At 40.9% G+C, this 14,790-nt stretch overlaps 1 protein-coding gene across 8 annotated transcripts in view; it reads right to left on the reverse strand.

Moving 5' to 3' along the window:
* The window catches only part of ENOX1 (ecto-NOX disulfide-thiol exchanger 1), a 361,050-nt gene that overhangs the window by 12,065 nt on the left and 334,195 nt on the right, over positions 1-14,790 (reverse strand). For 7 of the 8 annotated variants that reach the window (XM_082057090.1, XM_082057091.1, XM_082057092.1 and 4 more), the window contains one exon: positions 11,281-11,337. The exons of the other annotated variant lie outside the window; for it this stretch is intronic. In XM_082057090.1, the coding sequence (XP_081913216.1) occupies positions 11,281-11,337 (57 nt within the window). The remainder of the gene's footprint in view (positions 1-11,280; positions 11,338-14,790) is intronic. 8 annotated transcript variants of the gene reach the window in all.

The raw sequence follows: 14,790 nt of genomic DNA on the forward strand, positions 1-14,790 counted from the left end.
GGGGGAATGATGACGGTGGGCATATAGGCTTCAAAGACCACATTCTCTTTCTTGTAGTATACGGGATTCTGTGGAATTGTGTGATGAGGGATAAAAGTAATATTACAACTTCTCAAAGACCCAGTAAAAAAAAAAATCCTACCAGACTCTGGAAAAATTAGCAGGATATGTTGGTGTTTGTATTATATGTACAAAGCCAGTTGTCTGAGGCATTAAAACAGTAGCAGAAGGACAGAGTAGATGTTGGACACAGTAAGCATATGACAGAGCAACTGCTGAATGATGTTAGATGTAAGGGGTGCACCACACTTTCTCATCGCCCGGGGGATTTATGAGAGAAAATGAGTAGGAGGAGACAAAACTACATATCTGAAACATAAGCAAAGATCTTGCAGGTTACTAGCAGCAAGCCAGAGAGATGCTGTGAGCTTTAAAAGAAAAGGTAATTTTATGATTTTGATAGAATAAAGAACTGTGACCATGTGATACCAAGTCTTCAGTCCTTCAGCTCTGAAAAGCATACATGTACCTGCTCTGAGTCCACAGAACTTGTCTTAGATTTCAGATGTGTTTGCCCAAACTGCTTATTGATGTCCAGGCAAGTTTGATGATTCCACTGCAAACATGGGTAGAAACTGGCCTGTGACATGAAGTCTGCACATTTTTCATTTATTTTCGTTTACCTGGGGATCTCCTGAAATCTACTATAGACGTATTTGCATTGCTGGTCTTTCTTTAAAAGTACTTCAGTCCCACACAGGAAAATTTAACCTTGCTGTTTCAACCTGAATGAAGCCTAATTCAATTTCCAATCAAGTGAATGGAAGTCTTGCAATAGTTTCAATGCACATCAAGTCAAGCATCTTGAATTTACAGGGACATGCAAGGTTGAGGTACAGGACAACTTCTGACAGCTTAACATGGTTGTCAGTTGAGAATGGGCTACTGTTCTTTCTATGTTCTTAATCATGGTGAATACAAAATTATTCAATCCAAGTTGAGCTAAACTACAATGAAAGAGCTTATTTAAATTTAACTTTAATCAAATTTCTTTGCAAATGTGGCAATGTGTGAGTACACTCACAGACACTGATTGTGACTCAGATGATCACAGAATCACAAAATCATGCAGGTGACCTTGGGATGTCCTTATTCGAACCTCCTGCTCAAAGCAGGATCAGCTGCAGGGTCAGAGCACATGGATGCACAATACTCCAATGACTGGATAAGCCTCAGCAGTTTCTCTGCAGCATCCCAGTTCTGCGCCCTCATCAAACAACATGTGGAATGTGTCACCAACAGATGGGTGCCTCCCTCCCCTGCAGAAGGGATTTTCCAGCCACCATCACTTGTTGCTTGTGGTTACTTGTGATTAAAGTCTTATATCCATGAGCATATAAAGGACAGAGACGCTATCACAGATGGGGAAAGCCTGATAACTCAATCAGAGAAATGAGTCCCCTGACCCAGCTTCTCCCAGGGCTGTCACAAGAGAGCATCAGCCCCAGGAGTCAGGGGCCAAGCAGGACATCTCTCAGGATCAATCAACGGAAATGCTCTCTGGATCATGTTATAGACTGAGGGGGACATGGCTTGTAGGGGTATGTGACTTCTTATGGGACGTAGGGAAAGAGCATCTTGGGATTGTAAGACTCAGCTGAGGGTCCTTAGTGAGGAAATAAAAGGCAGGAAAAGGAAGGGATCGCAGTGGTTTGGGAAAGGGATAAAAGACTGTTTGCATGTAAATAGGTTGTTGGTCAATACACTTGTCTGGCCATGCCCTGATCGGTGCATTACATTCATTGAACTCAATTTCTAACTGTTTTCATGGGTGAGTGGCTCCATATTTTGTGTCCATGGGGGTATATGAGGGGTCTGAGCACAGCAGCTGGAGTGGGAGCAGGGATCAGAGGGATGTGTGTCTGGGATGCTGCAATTAGAGAGACCAGTGTGTGCTTGTGCTGCTCTGGGATCACTGCTGAGCATCAAGCTAGATTAGCCACTGGGTAGGATCATAAGCTTGGAAGCCACATACTAAAGTGGCCATAGGTCTGGAATGGATCCAGGAGAGACCAGAGAGACTGTGCATGACCCACTGGAGGGATCAGGGGGTCCAGTCCAGCAACTGGGGACAGCCTGGGGTCTGGGGCATGACTAAAAGACCTCTTTGTGTGTGTATGCAAGAGGCAGAGGCCAGCTATGGGATAGACTGAGAGTCAATGGCCAGTTACTGGAGGGATCCACATTGTATATATGTGTAAGTCTGTATATATGTATTTCCCACTAACAGACCTTTATCCTGATCAGCCAGAAAGGGGAGCAAGATTAGGCCATCAGTACTTGTCATGCTTGTGAATGCTAAGTTTGTGCTGATCTGTGTGGCTGCCCATATGTATATACATCATGTGATGCATGTGTTGTATACACGTGTTTGTGTACGTTCCTGTGGGGAATACATGCTCAGGCTCACTGTAGGTTGGTCGCATGGAGCTACAACCACCTTGCCTCTGTTGGGCAGCAGGATTCAGCACCTCTTGACAGTAGCAATGCTTGGTTTGGGCCAAATGGCTCTAATTCTTCCTTTAATGGAGCTTGTTCCCCTTGACAGGCTGCTACGGCTCTGTGCTATGATGTGACACATGGAAATTTGGTTGAGCATCTGAACTCTGAAAGTAACTCAAAATTCTCTAGGAACATGGTGTGTGTTACACAGCTCTATCTGCATGTCCTCTTACAGTGACTGTTTCTGACTCTGCTGACTACTCCTCTGAAAATACTCTAATGACTAGAAAATTGCTCATAATCTTTGATTAATATAATTCTTTTGTTGCTGCAGATGAACTAATCTTGTGCTAGCAAATTAACTACTTCCTAGAAATACTATATTTTACAGAGTCCTGGTTGCTCACAGCCCAGGAGTTATTTCGGTAAAGTGACTGACATCAAATTAGGTGGTCTTGCTGACACACTGTATGCAGAGAGGTTTTTTAGCCTTTTCTATATGCACTGGAATAACTCAATTTACTGTAACAAATCACAGTGTTGCATCAAGTATAAAAAGAATAAGGTAAAGCATGAGGCATCCAAACATCTGCCCAAAACCAGAGCTCTCACATGCAGCCTATGATACTTTTCCAGTTAGCACCAGGTCACCAACACAGTAAAAAATTTGTTGGTTTTCAGTGTTTTTTTCCAGAGTCTCAGAGAATTCTTCACCTACTATCTATCTAGTGATGCAGAAGTACATATTTGCCATATGCTACACTGCTGGTGAATGTTGTAACAGTTTTTGCTTTTGACTGGTCTGTCATTAGAAATGATACAGACCAGGTTTTACTTTTTCATTCAGATCAAGCCTAAACTTGATAACTTACTTTGTGCTATGCAAGAAACCAGTACCGGTTTTGTCAGCCACAGCACATTGTAATTACTTTTATAGTACACTAGTACAGAAATTTACTTTTAAAGTACACTAATATAGAATTTACCATAACTGTAAATTTAAGAGTGCTCTGGTATTAACAAATAAACAGTTGACAACTGGGTTGAAAAATTATCTGACATTAAAATTATGATAATAACTACGAAGAAAAATTAGAACAGTGAATATAAGACCTTGCAAACGAAGCACTTCAAACATACCTCTATGCATCTGATATTAGTTTGTCTGATCTATCCTACATGATAGAAGTGTTTTCAGGAGTGAAGATTAATTGTATTATGGTGCTCTTGACATCCTATTTTTCTGATCCATTTGCCAGAGAGATGCTTTTAACTTTTTCATTACAAAGCTTTTACTATTATAACTTTCACCTGCTGAGTTAAGGCAGCTAGCAATAATCTGAAAATGCTTTTCTCATTTAAGCTATCTCTTTATATTGTTCTCATTGTATTTGAGCACATCTATTTTATGGGAATGTACATGTGCAAAATACGGATGACTAATATGAAAGTTACTTCATGCTTATTTTAAAAAGCATGATCAGGTTGCTTCATTTTCTAAAGCTGGGTTTATGTGTAGGTTCCTGATGACTTAACACAGATGTTTTATGTGATGTGAATGAGGTTGTTTTGCAAAGGAAAAGGTAATTGTCATTTTGCACACTTTGTGATAGGGAATTGCAGCAAACCAATGGTTGGCTGAATGAAAACATTGCCTGCCCACCAACTCTGCTGAAGTCATTGTAGGAGGGAATACTTCATGTTTACTTGAGACTGAGAAATTTGAAAACCCTTTGAAATGGTCTTTAACACAAACATTGCTCTAACAATCTCCTTGAGAATGATGCACTTCTAAAAAAAAAGTTAAAGAGAGAAAAAAAAGGCAATTATTTCTTTTCTGGGATGTGTAGAATTGTTTTGAAAATGTTTTTTGTTGAAATAAAAGGAAGTAATTGAAGGGGAAAAAAAAACAAACAACCTTAAATGTTTTATGAGAGTGACTGGTTTTCAGCAAGGATTTGTATTTGAAAAAGATTAATTTTAGGTATCTGAAAACCCAGGTCTACTCCCATATTCACAGGAATCTCACATGAAAAGTACTTGAAACAAACATTTTGGAACTCTCATTCCTTTGGATTAGATCTTGATTAGGATGATGAACTCTCCTTCCAAGAGGAGTATCTCCTGGAGATATTGAAGTTCCTTTCTCACTTCTGTCACTTTTTGCTGTCCATTCCTTGAAGGACTTTAGCAGGTTGGAGGGAGTGTGAATGTGGTGTACAACCCCCAGGACTGCAGGAGCAAGTCTTATGGCTGAAGCAGACATGGCCCATCATCCTTCAGGTGGTTGCGGGGGAGCCTGAGTGCTCTGACAAGCCAATCTACCTCGTACACTGTGTGGTTTAAGCACACAGCTGCATATGTATAAGGCTGAATGTTATTCCTCACTAGAAATGACGGGATGACTCCCGTATACGTGTGCAGTATAAATACTCAGGGAAAATGCTTCAGGATGAAAGGCTGCACAGAATGATCAGATTATTATTAAAATGTCAGGTAGCTTTGGGCATTGAAGAACTGTCTCCCTGTGGAGCTCATATGAAATTCAAAGTCAAAAAACTTCTGTGATTTGCTGAGTGGGTGGCTGAATAGGTTTTATCATTGTGTCTTAGAGTTCACTCTTCTCAGATGGTGGGGATTCAGTCCAATCAAAAGCTAAGTTAGGATGCTACTCTGGCACTTTTAATTAGGGACAAGGGAAGCGGTGTGATTCCTTGCTGCACATTAGCAAGAGGGTTATGGCTACAACCCAGATCTGCTTCAGGTGGCACACACTGTGTCAGAATATACCTTGGTCTGCTGTAGCTGTTTGCTCCCTGTAGGGTTAGATTGTGGCTGAAACCACAGATACTGTGGTTCTGCCAGCAGAGATTTTCACCGTGCTAATGAAACTCTATTGCTGTCCTCTAACATGCCGAATGAAGGCTGGGGTGGTGAAGGGAGGAACTCGAGGGGACTCGATCTACCAGTGTGTAAGAAATTCTGAAGACTGAGCAGGCTCTTTGATAACATGGTCCTAAACATTCAGTTAAACTCCTGTTATTTTCAGGCCTTGCAGTATTGAATTTATGAGGCAGTCATTCCTCATGCCTGCCGTGGTAACTAGGAAAGCTGCTGATCTGCAAATGGTCATAGCTGCTTGAATTTATCATACTCCACATGCCTTAAATTGAAGGAAATAAGAAGAAATGAGTGATGGAAGGGCTACAAATAAACGCCTGGAATGGAAAAGGCAGGGAGTAGAAAGGGGCACAGCCACTCCTCAGCCCCTGGTCTTGCCCCTACCAGGACCTGAGTACAGACAGTAAATGGGTTTCTGTAATCTCTGAGGGCTTTACACCTTGCTCTAGTCAGGGTGCAGGGTCCTTGCACCTTCTCCTTACAACATAACAAACCCACGATGCGAAAACAAACCCGCATTTCTCTCTCCTCAAGGGGTTTTCCTGATCCGTGCACTGCAACGTTACCCTTGCTCTTTCTCTTTAGACAATTAACCGCATTTGTTAAATGAATTAGTCAACCAAATACAATCTTGCTGAGTGGAGCAGTTAAGACAGAGGGCTTGGAGAGTGCACGTAGCCCACACTCTTTTCAGAAAATGTAGCTTTGAACCTTCTCAGGTGGAAGAGAGAAGCAAACCCCAACTTCTGGCATCCCCTACGAGGGGTGTAACCCTTGAACTCTCAGGCATGGAGAGGCTGCCAGCACCATCTCCCTACCCTAAAATGGACCCGGTGCTCATCACCTCCCTTTTTGCAGAGCTCCCTAGCTCCCATATGCTCCAGAAATGACTGCTGCAAGATCACAGGACATCACAAAGCCAAGGCAGCTACTCCCTTACTCGCCTCAGCTTGCTGAGGCTGAGGTTCACAGCTTATAAACCCGAGGCATCCAGGAAGCTCAGAGAGAAAAGAAACATACCATTTCCTGACATGTGCAAGCCCTGAGTTGGGGTTCTCTGGTCTATAACTTTAGGCCCAAATTGTTTTTATATTACCTATGTAGAGCACATTTTTTTTATCAGTTGGCTGTGGTGTTCTGGGAAGAGCAAGCCTTTTGAAGAGTGGGCTACCCATTAAATGGCTGTTGCACCCACGAGGAAGTGAGCAAAAGCATCAGCAATCACTTGGGACCTTCAGCAATAAAGGCAACTAACTTTTGTCCCATAGTCCAAACCACTTGGACAATCTGAGCAGGTATTACAGTCGCCCTCTCCTCTCCTCTCCTCTCCTCTCCTCTCCTCTCCTCTCCTCTCCTCTCCTCTCCTCTCCTCTCCTCTCCTCTCCTCTCCTCTCCTCTCCTCTCCTCTCCTCTCCTCTCCTCTCCTCTCCTCTCCTCTCCTCTCCTCTCCTCTCCTCCTCTCCCTGCATTCAAGGGCCCTTTTCATCACACTAAACTTTTCATCACACTAAACCATGCCCCTAAGAACCTCATCTACATGTCTTTTAAACACCTCCAGGGATGATGACTCAACCACTTCCCTGGGCAGCCTGTATGATTAACCATGCCATGTGAAAAGAGAAGACCGGAGTGTAGTTAGGAATAAGAACACTTTCAGTGTAGCATAAAGTAAGCAATTTAGTAAAATGGTTCAAATATTTCACCTTGGGTATGCTCCTCCTCAACATCAGGGATCACCTGGTAACTGCTTGAAAAGCAGATATAGAGGGTAAGAATTAAAGGAAGAATCAACATAAAATGTAAGATGCTTGGTTGAACTTGAGAAATGTTCTGATAACAGCTTCAAGCGTTCAAATGGAAAAATGTATACCTACTTAATATTATTGATTTCATGTCTGGAAAAAAAAACCCACAGAATATTGTGTCCCAGCTGCAGGAGATCCAAACTGGAGGCAGACAGATGACTGAGGCTAAAGTCATTACTTTCTTCAAACAATGAAACACGAACAGAATAAAAAAGCTGGTAAAAAAAACTTGTGATGAAATCAGTTTCACTCTCTCAAATATATTCATTTTATTATGCCTTGCTGATAATGAAGTAACCCTGAAAGTCTTTTGGTGAAATCCTGGCTTTTTAACCTGATGTGAATTTAACTATTTACTTCAGCAGAATCAGGACTTTGCCATGCAATTGCAATCTGGGCATTCAAAATGCTTCTGCAACCACGACCCATCCCTCACTTTGGTCTGAACTTGGAGGACTGATATTCCTAACTACCACTTTACAAAGAGTATGAGTTATTAACAGGAGCTATCTAAGGAAGGCAGCTGTCAAGGGAGAGTATCAACTCCTGGAAGATTACTGAGTACTTCTAAAATGAGGCTTGTGTAAAAAAATCTCCCTTTCTCCATTAACAAGAGGAATACCATGGAAGTTAACCTTTCCACCCCCAAAAGAGGGATATATTCACCAGGGCTCTACAGCTGCATTTGCATGCATGCATGTATACTGAACTCAGTAGTGAGCAAAAGGAGGTCTTTGATCAAAACACAGAATTAACCTATACACAAGAAACTCCACAGAAAGGCACTGAACTTACAGAAACAGTGGAAGAACAAATTGCCTTTATAGAGTTAACCACGAAACATGTGATTATCATTTTCAGGTTGCAAAATGTTCTGTACTCGAGCACACCTCCCAAGCAAGGTTTTTTTTTTTCATGTTGGGACTAATCAGGTCCCAAGAGTCTGGGAACATCCTGGAAGAGGATTATATCTGAAATTATAATTGTCCATTAGCCATTATTTTATTTTCAGTTAAGACAGAGATGTGAACTAAATATCATTATATGCAGCAATGAAGGGGAAATTAAAAAGGGGGGCAGATTAGAAGCAAGAAGCAATGTTTCCTAACTGCAGGGCTGAACGAAATGAATGCTCAGTGACAGCACCTCTGGCAGTCCTGGGTGTTGAAGTCTCTGTTAATACCAGGCGAGGATCTTGTGCTCTATGTACTGCTTGAGCCTGACATTTGGCCTTTCCTGACACAGAGTATGGCTGGGAAATGTCAACAGCCATAACAAATATTACTCCATGTACCTGGCAAATCACTCATGAAACACCCTTATGACTGTTTACAGAGCCTTGTAAGATGGTTTTGCTTTTTGAAAATAACAGATGTACTGGCAATACACTAAAAGTTCATTTTCCGCCTGCCCAGATTTGTGCGTGAACTGCTGTGGCAAGGAGGGTAACATTGCAATCACTCCAGCCCCTTAATTAACTGTGCTCCATTCCCCTGCAAAAATAAGAGAAAAAACTGAAGATTGTTCCATTTATAGGTTGAGTGCATTTCAGGAGAGATATTTTTCTTTTTGCAGAGGTGTCAAGATCCCTGTTTCCCTTTCAGGACGGTCTCACATAATGGAAACGTAGAAAACATAGCAGGATAAGTCTAAGTATAACTTTTCATCTGTATCTGTTTCTTCCTAAGAAAAGTACTTCCAGGTTTTATTTTAGGAAACAATATTTCCTAATGTAAAACATGATGCGGACCAGTGTTATCAGCAGAATGCCTGAGGACTGCAGAAAATAATATTTTTAATATTACAAAATGGGCTTTCTTGATGTCTATGCAGTGTGCCTAAAATTTCTACTGTCCTTTCTAGGAGCCTGATTTTCTATAGACTAAGTAACCTAAATATGCAATAGTATGAAGATTAGATTGTGTGCTCAGGGTACAGACACACGTTGCCATTTTTCCTTACCAACACCCCCCACTATTGCTCTGCATGTAAAGGTATTTCATTTGCTGAATTCAACCCATCGACTGTAACAAATATGTCCTAATCCCATTATATGCATCACAGTTCACTAACAACCAAGCCTTTTTCTCTTTGATCATCCCAGATTTGCACACTGGCCAAGGGCAAGAACCATGAAGTCTGCTGAGAATAGATGTGGAGAGACAACCTGCAAGGCATAACACCTGAGCGCTATATGTTTGATAGAAATGACAATTGTTTAAAAGGTACCTCAGCTCCCATTTTACCAAGTTCATTACTGTAGCAAATGCTTTAATATCAGTTCTTTCCCTCTATTTCTCTATTTCCATTTGTGCTGCTGTGCTTCCTCTGATTTCATGGTAGCATAATTATTGAATACATGGCTGTAACTATGACTCAATAATTGTAGCTGTCTAGTCTCTCTCTTCACCATTAGTTTATGTATTGACTTCTTTTCTTAGAAGTCTAATATTGCTATGAGATCATCATGGGAAGAGGTCATGGAAAAAGAGGGACAAAAAACAGAGTTTCTGTCCTATAGAAAATTCAAGCATTTGAACAATTCCGACAATTACAAACTGGAACAAAATATTACATTTTGAAAAATTTACCATTAAACAAAAATTCTGAAATATTTTGGTTTAGATATCTGGGAATGATGTACTGAAACACTCTCTTTACACAACTGAAATGTTTAATTTTAATGCTATTCCAACCTTTATATTACATTAAAATAAAACTTTCAGGCTCTTCTGTTTTATCCAGTTACATACGAAGCAGAATGATAAAAATTGAAGCATTTAGGTAATTTTCCTTCAAAACATTTCAGTCCTGCAAAACACTGTTTCATCTACATTTTTGGAGAGGAAGCAAATTCCTTTAGAAAGTTTCCAAGTCTTATATTTCTAAACTCCTTTAGGAACCCTGTAACCAGCTGCTGTACAAAGACAAGTTTTTAGGTAGCTAATGTGAGCATTGCAAGATCATCAGTGGATTAATGTCTTTATTTTGGTTTGCAAACATAATCTTTCAAAGGGGCAATGAGACGCTCTGCAGACAGACTGCAATTGCAGATTTGTTGGAGCTATCAGACAATATTGAATGTCTCCTGTCCAAATGCTGAGAGCTATGAGGCTCTATCGACTTCACTGCGGAAACAGACCACAATGAATGAGATTCAGGAATGGATTAAAAAGGACAAAACAACATTTCCTTATCACAAAGCAGCCCACAAAATTTGAGTCTGCCATTCACATTTAAAATGAAACTGCTTTCCTGGCTGTGCCATTAGAGAACACAGTGACCAAAATAGATGTTAAAATATATTAGTGTTCAGACTGTTGCTACTTCTCTCGGCTAGGAGGAAGATATTGTATATAATCAGTTTTAATTTTCATATGTTTATGACAAAGCACAAAGCTGCACAGTTTGGAAGACAAACATAACAGGAAAGTTTTCCTTTTTAATCTCTCCCCTTATCCAAATTACTGTTTTGACTGCAATCATTAAGGGGATAACAGAAGCTTTTTTTTTTTTTTTTGGCAGCAGGTTTTAAAAAACATGACCTTAACAAGTCCTTTAGTGATTTTGGGCAAAATAACAACTCAATGAATTAATTTAGTCCTCTTGTGCAAATTAACTGTTTCCAAATTATACACGTGTACGTGAATCACTTCAGTCAGAACTGAAATATGGCCAGACTTGCTCAGCTGCAGGTGGCAGCCACAGACACAAACGGTACAACTTTGTAACTTGAGTAATCCTGGACAGGACACTACAGCAAAACATTTCTCTTGCAGTCGTTTCCATGGTATCTTTAACACCCACATACAGCAAGTGGGACACTGGTTGTTAAAGTCTCAGCCAAATAAATCCTACAAAGTAAATTGCATGGAACCCAATTTATCTACCTCAAAATGAAGTTTTCTGGGATTTGAACCTGTTCCTTCAGGAAAAAAAAGAAGCAAGACCTTCAAACCTGATGTGCAAATCATTCAGCCATTCTATCAGCTTTAAAACATAAATAGTATATTTGAGACCATATGCATGCATATATATATATCTAAAGCTATACATAGATACCTGTACCTACATTTGCCTGAGATTCATCATGCCCATTGATTTCTGCTAATTCCTTGGCACTTTTTAACTGCAAAGAGTAAACAAAAAACAAAACAGAACAAAACAAGCACATTACTTGAGTATTTCACACAGTTATCTTTGATTTATTTGAAGGAGCATTTTATAAAGCTTCCAATGAGAAAAACAGATGGAGCATATAATTCTAATGAGTTTTTGCTCAAATCATTTTGAAAGCAACATACTTAAGGCTTGATAGGTTGGCAAAAAAAGGCAAATAATAAGACTGGGTCATTATTTTTTAAATAATAAGATTAGAAAGTAGTTTCAAGGCATAAAATGTATATAGAATTGGCTCTCAAGAATAATAAATGATTTCATTTCCCATTCTTCTTGCTATTAATTTAAACTTTACAATATTTGCATGTTGCCACTAGCTAAATAGTGTTTTGCTAATGATTACTTTTGAGTGATATATTTTGAGCTGTTTAAGATGCCAAAGTGCTACTGTATGTTTCCTTCCTGAGGAAGCATCTAAATAACTGGCTCCTGGGTATGATGGAAAAGGAAGGGAAGAGAAAAACAGCGCTTTTGTTCAGTCAGTGGCAGGAAGAACTGAGGAGACACTGCCAATTCCAAATGTATAATCTGAACCAAATTTTCTCTTTTTTTTTTTCCTCCTGAATTAGCTTTTTGGGGAAAATACAGAACTATATGGGTGATTGTAAAAATCAGTCCCAAGAGATTTAAGGAATGTCCTAGCTCATGTCTTGAGCCACAGTGAAATATGTAGTCGGTCATTCTGTGACTGAGCAAATGCAGAAAGGAAATACCACAGGTCTCCTAAGCCTATAAACTGTGGAGGTTTGTACAATTAAATGAAGCACTCAGAACCTTTTCCTCTTTAGGTAAATCTCTGAAGAGTCATGCATTTATTCTAACTTAATTCAAAGTAGATATTTTGGATATGGATCTGGGGTGGCAGGAAGTTGGGAACATTAAACAGAACTTTCCCCTAAATTCCTTGTTTTTACCCAAAAAACTGGAGTTGATGTAACTATTGATGATACAGCTGTGATCCTGAATGACAACAATCCTAAAATCCAGGTGAATAGGAACACTATTATGTTTTGATTAGGTATCTGACTCAGAAGCATTGGCAGGCTACCATCCTAGAGAGGCTTGGTTACCTCCATCATCTTTTTGCCACGTGACAGCAACAGCTAAACCATGTGTGACTCAGTTCCTGGCCTCTCACAGTTTACAATCTGACAGTTAAGGTCATCGGACCATAGTCTCTGCATACCTTATTACGCAGGGCTGTAAACTGCATCAGTTCAGGAACTGATGCTCAAACTAAACCAGTTCTGATGGAGAGGGAAGGGGGCGGCAATCCCTGATAAAGCAGTACAAAAGATAGCTGGGGATGACAAACTCATCAGGTGTCCTGTTTCAATTCACTAATGCTCATCTTTCAATACCCTTGAAAAGTCTGCAATTTATACTGACAGCAGGGTGATGCATTTCCAATGAGTGCTACATGTTTTCCCTGCACTGAAAAAAACAGCCATGCTGTGAAACCACCTCACTGTAAGGACGGCTGGTAGGAACAAGCTGAGAGGGCTACTTCCAGCCAAGCACCAAAGTTCAGCACGTCTGCATCCTGGTGCAACCAGAAGACAAATTTCCCTATTCTGCCACCTCTTCATTTATAGAAATTCACTTCACTTGAGCGGTCCTGTTGAGTTCAGCCGTATTTCTAAATCTGAATATGAGGTCAGGAGAGCATGCTTGGGTATGTAAAACCTCTCTGCACCTTAATGCCACATCCTGAGTACTCGGGGAGTGGTTTTCATTACTTACTTTTTGCTTTTCCTTTTCCAGGCTGATAAAGTGCCATCACCTCTTGGTGACCGTGGCCTTCTTGCAAAATGCTCCACATACATTCTGCTGGTGACATACCACTCCCCTGTCAGCCACAGGTGCTTTTGATGGGAGACTGGGCTCAGCCTCTAGCCTGCAGCCTTCGTAGGTCTGGCAGGCTTCCACCTCACCATGGTTTCCTACCATGACTGCCCAGGCACTGCTCTACCTAAGCTTAATGCAGACAGGATGTTTGAGCCTGTCCATCTCTTTTATTACCTGCCATGCTCTGAAAAGGATGCCAGAACTCAGGCAAGAAGGTGCTAGCATCCACATCTACACTAGGACCACTGCTGCAGGAGGTGGAGGTGAACTGATGGAGATAATGGTGGAAAACTTGTGGGTAGAAAATGTGTGGCTGCATTCCCATGGGGTAAAGTCCCTTCTTTTCCAATATTTTTTTTTTTCTAAATTCAAATTTAAATTAGATTTTTCTCTCACATCCTAAGGAGTGAAAGGTTGAAATACAAACCTCAGAAAAACATACAATATTGGAAACACAGGACTTGCCTTACCCCCTAGGCAGGCTCCATCGCAGGTTGGTGGCGAGTGTGATGTTGTTACCAGCAGAGGCCATGCTGAGGCAACACACTGAACTAGTGCCAGTAGCTACCAGGGGCCTGCCTGAAAGGAAAGGGGAAGGGTTGGGGAGTTAGAAGTCTCTGGCACATCTAGTGCCATGGTGGGGTAGGTCTGACTCCAACCAGAGGGCATGAATCCTTCTGACAAGCCGAGCTGGTGGCCATGGGCCAGATCTAATACAGAAGCCTTTTGGCTACTGTAATGCAATATGGTGCAGAAGCAAATGGGACCTCTCCCAGCAGGACATTCCAGCCTGGATGTGGCTGGATTAATGCAACTGGATCAGTGCGAGACATGCTGAGCCAGCAGACGTGCTCAGACACAGCTGCACTTCTCCATGCAAACATGCTCATGGTGAGGCAAGGCAGGATCCCTCTGCCAGCTTGACACAAAAAGACAGATTTTAGCAAATGTATCACAAAAACGAGCCATATAATTGAGGTGGGAGCCTGATGATATTTATTTCTGAGAGAAATATTCATATTTACTTGACTCTGCCAGATGATTTTCAATGTCCATTGTGGATAAAACACATGGATGAGCTGTGGTGCTTGTAAAAGAAAGCTGTGAGTCTTGGCAAGTAGGGGTCATTACTACTAGGGCTTCTGCAATTCTGGAAAGTTTTGGAACTAGTTCAGGGTTGTCAGAGAAGCACACTGGCTGCATAGCTCTCCTTAGGAATTCTGGCTACTTACAGTCTTGGCCTTAGGCACGTTTCAGAGCTAATTCTCAAGAGAAATGCAGATCCATCCTGCCTTTCTTCCAGCTACTGTTTCGTCTGTCTGCCTAGCATGAGTGCACATTTGATTTGCAATTAGTAGGAGTATGCACAGATTCAAAAGTCTGCCCTGGTGGTCCCTACTGGGGCCCAGTATTGCAAGATCTTCTTATACATTTTTGTAGCATTTAATTGCTACCAAGATATAAAATAGCTTCATGAGATGTCATTATTTCATTTGTGTGTGTGGTTTGTTGTTGTTGTTTGTTTTTTGTTTTTTTTTTAAGTATTTTATAATGT

This window comes from Streptopelia decaocto (genome assembly GCF_964273445.1).
Source record: "Streptopelia decaocto genome assembly, chromosome: 1".
In the NCBI taxonomy this organism is placed as follows: domain Eukaryota; kingdom Metazoa; phylum Chordata; class Aves; order Columbiformes; family Columbidae; genus Streptopelia; species Streptopelia decaocto.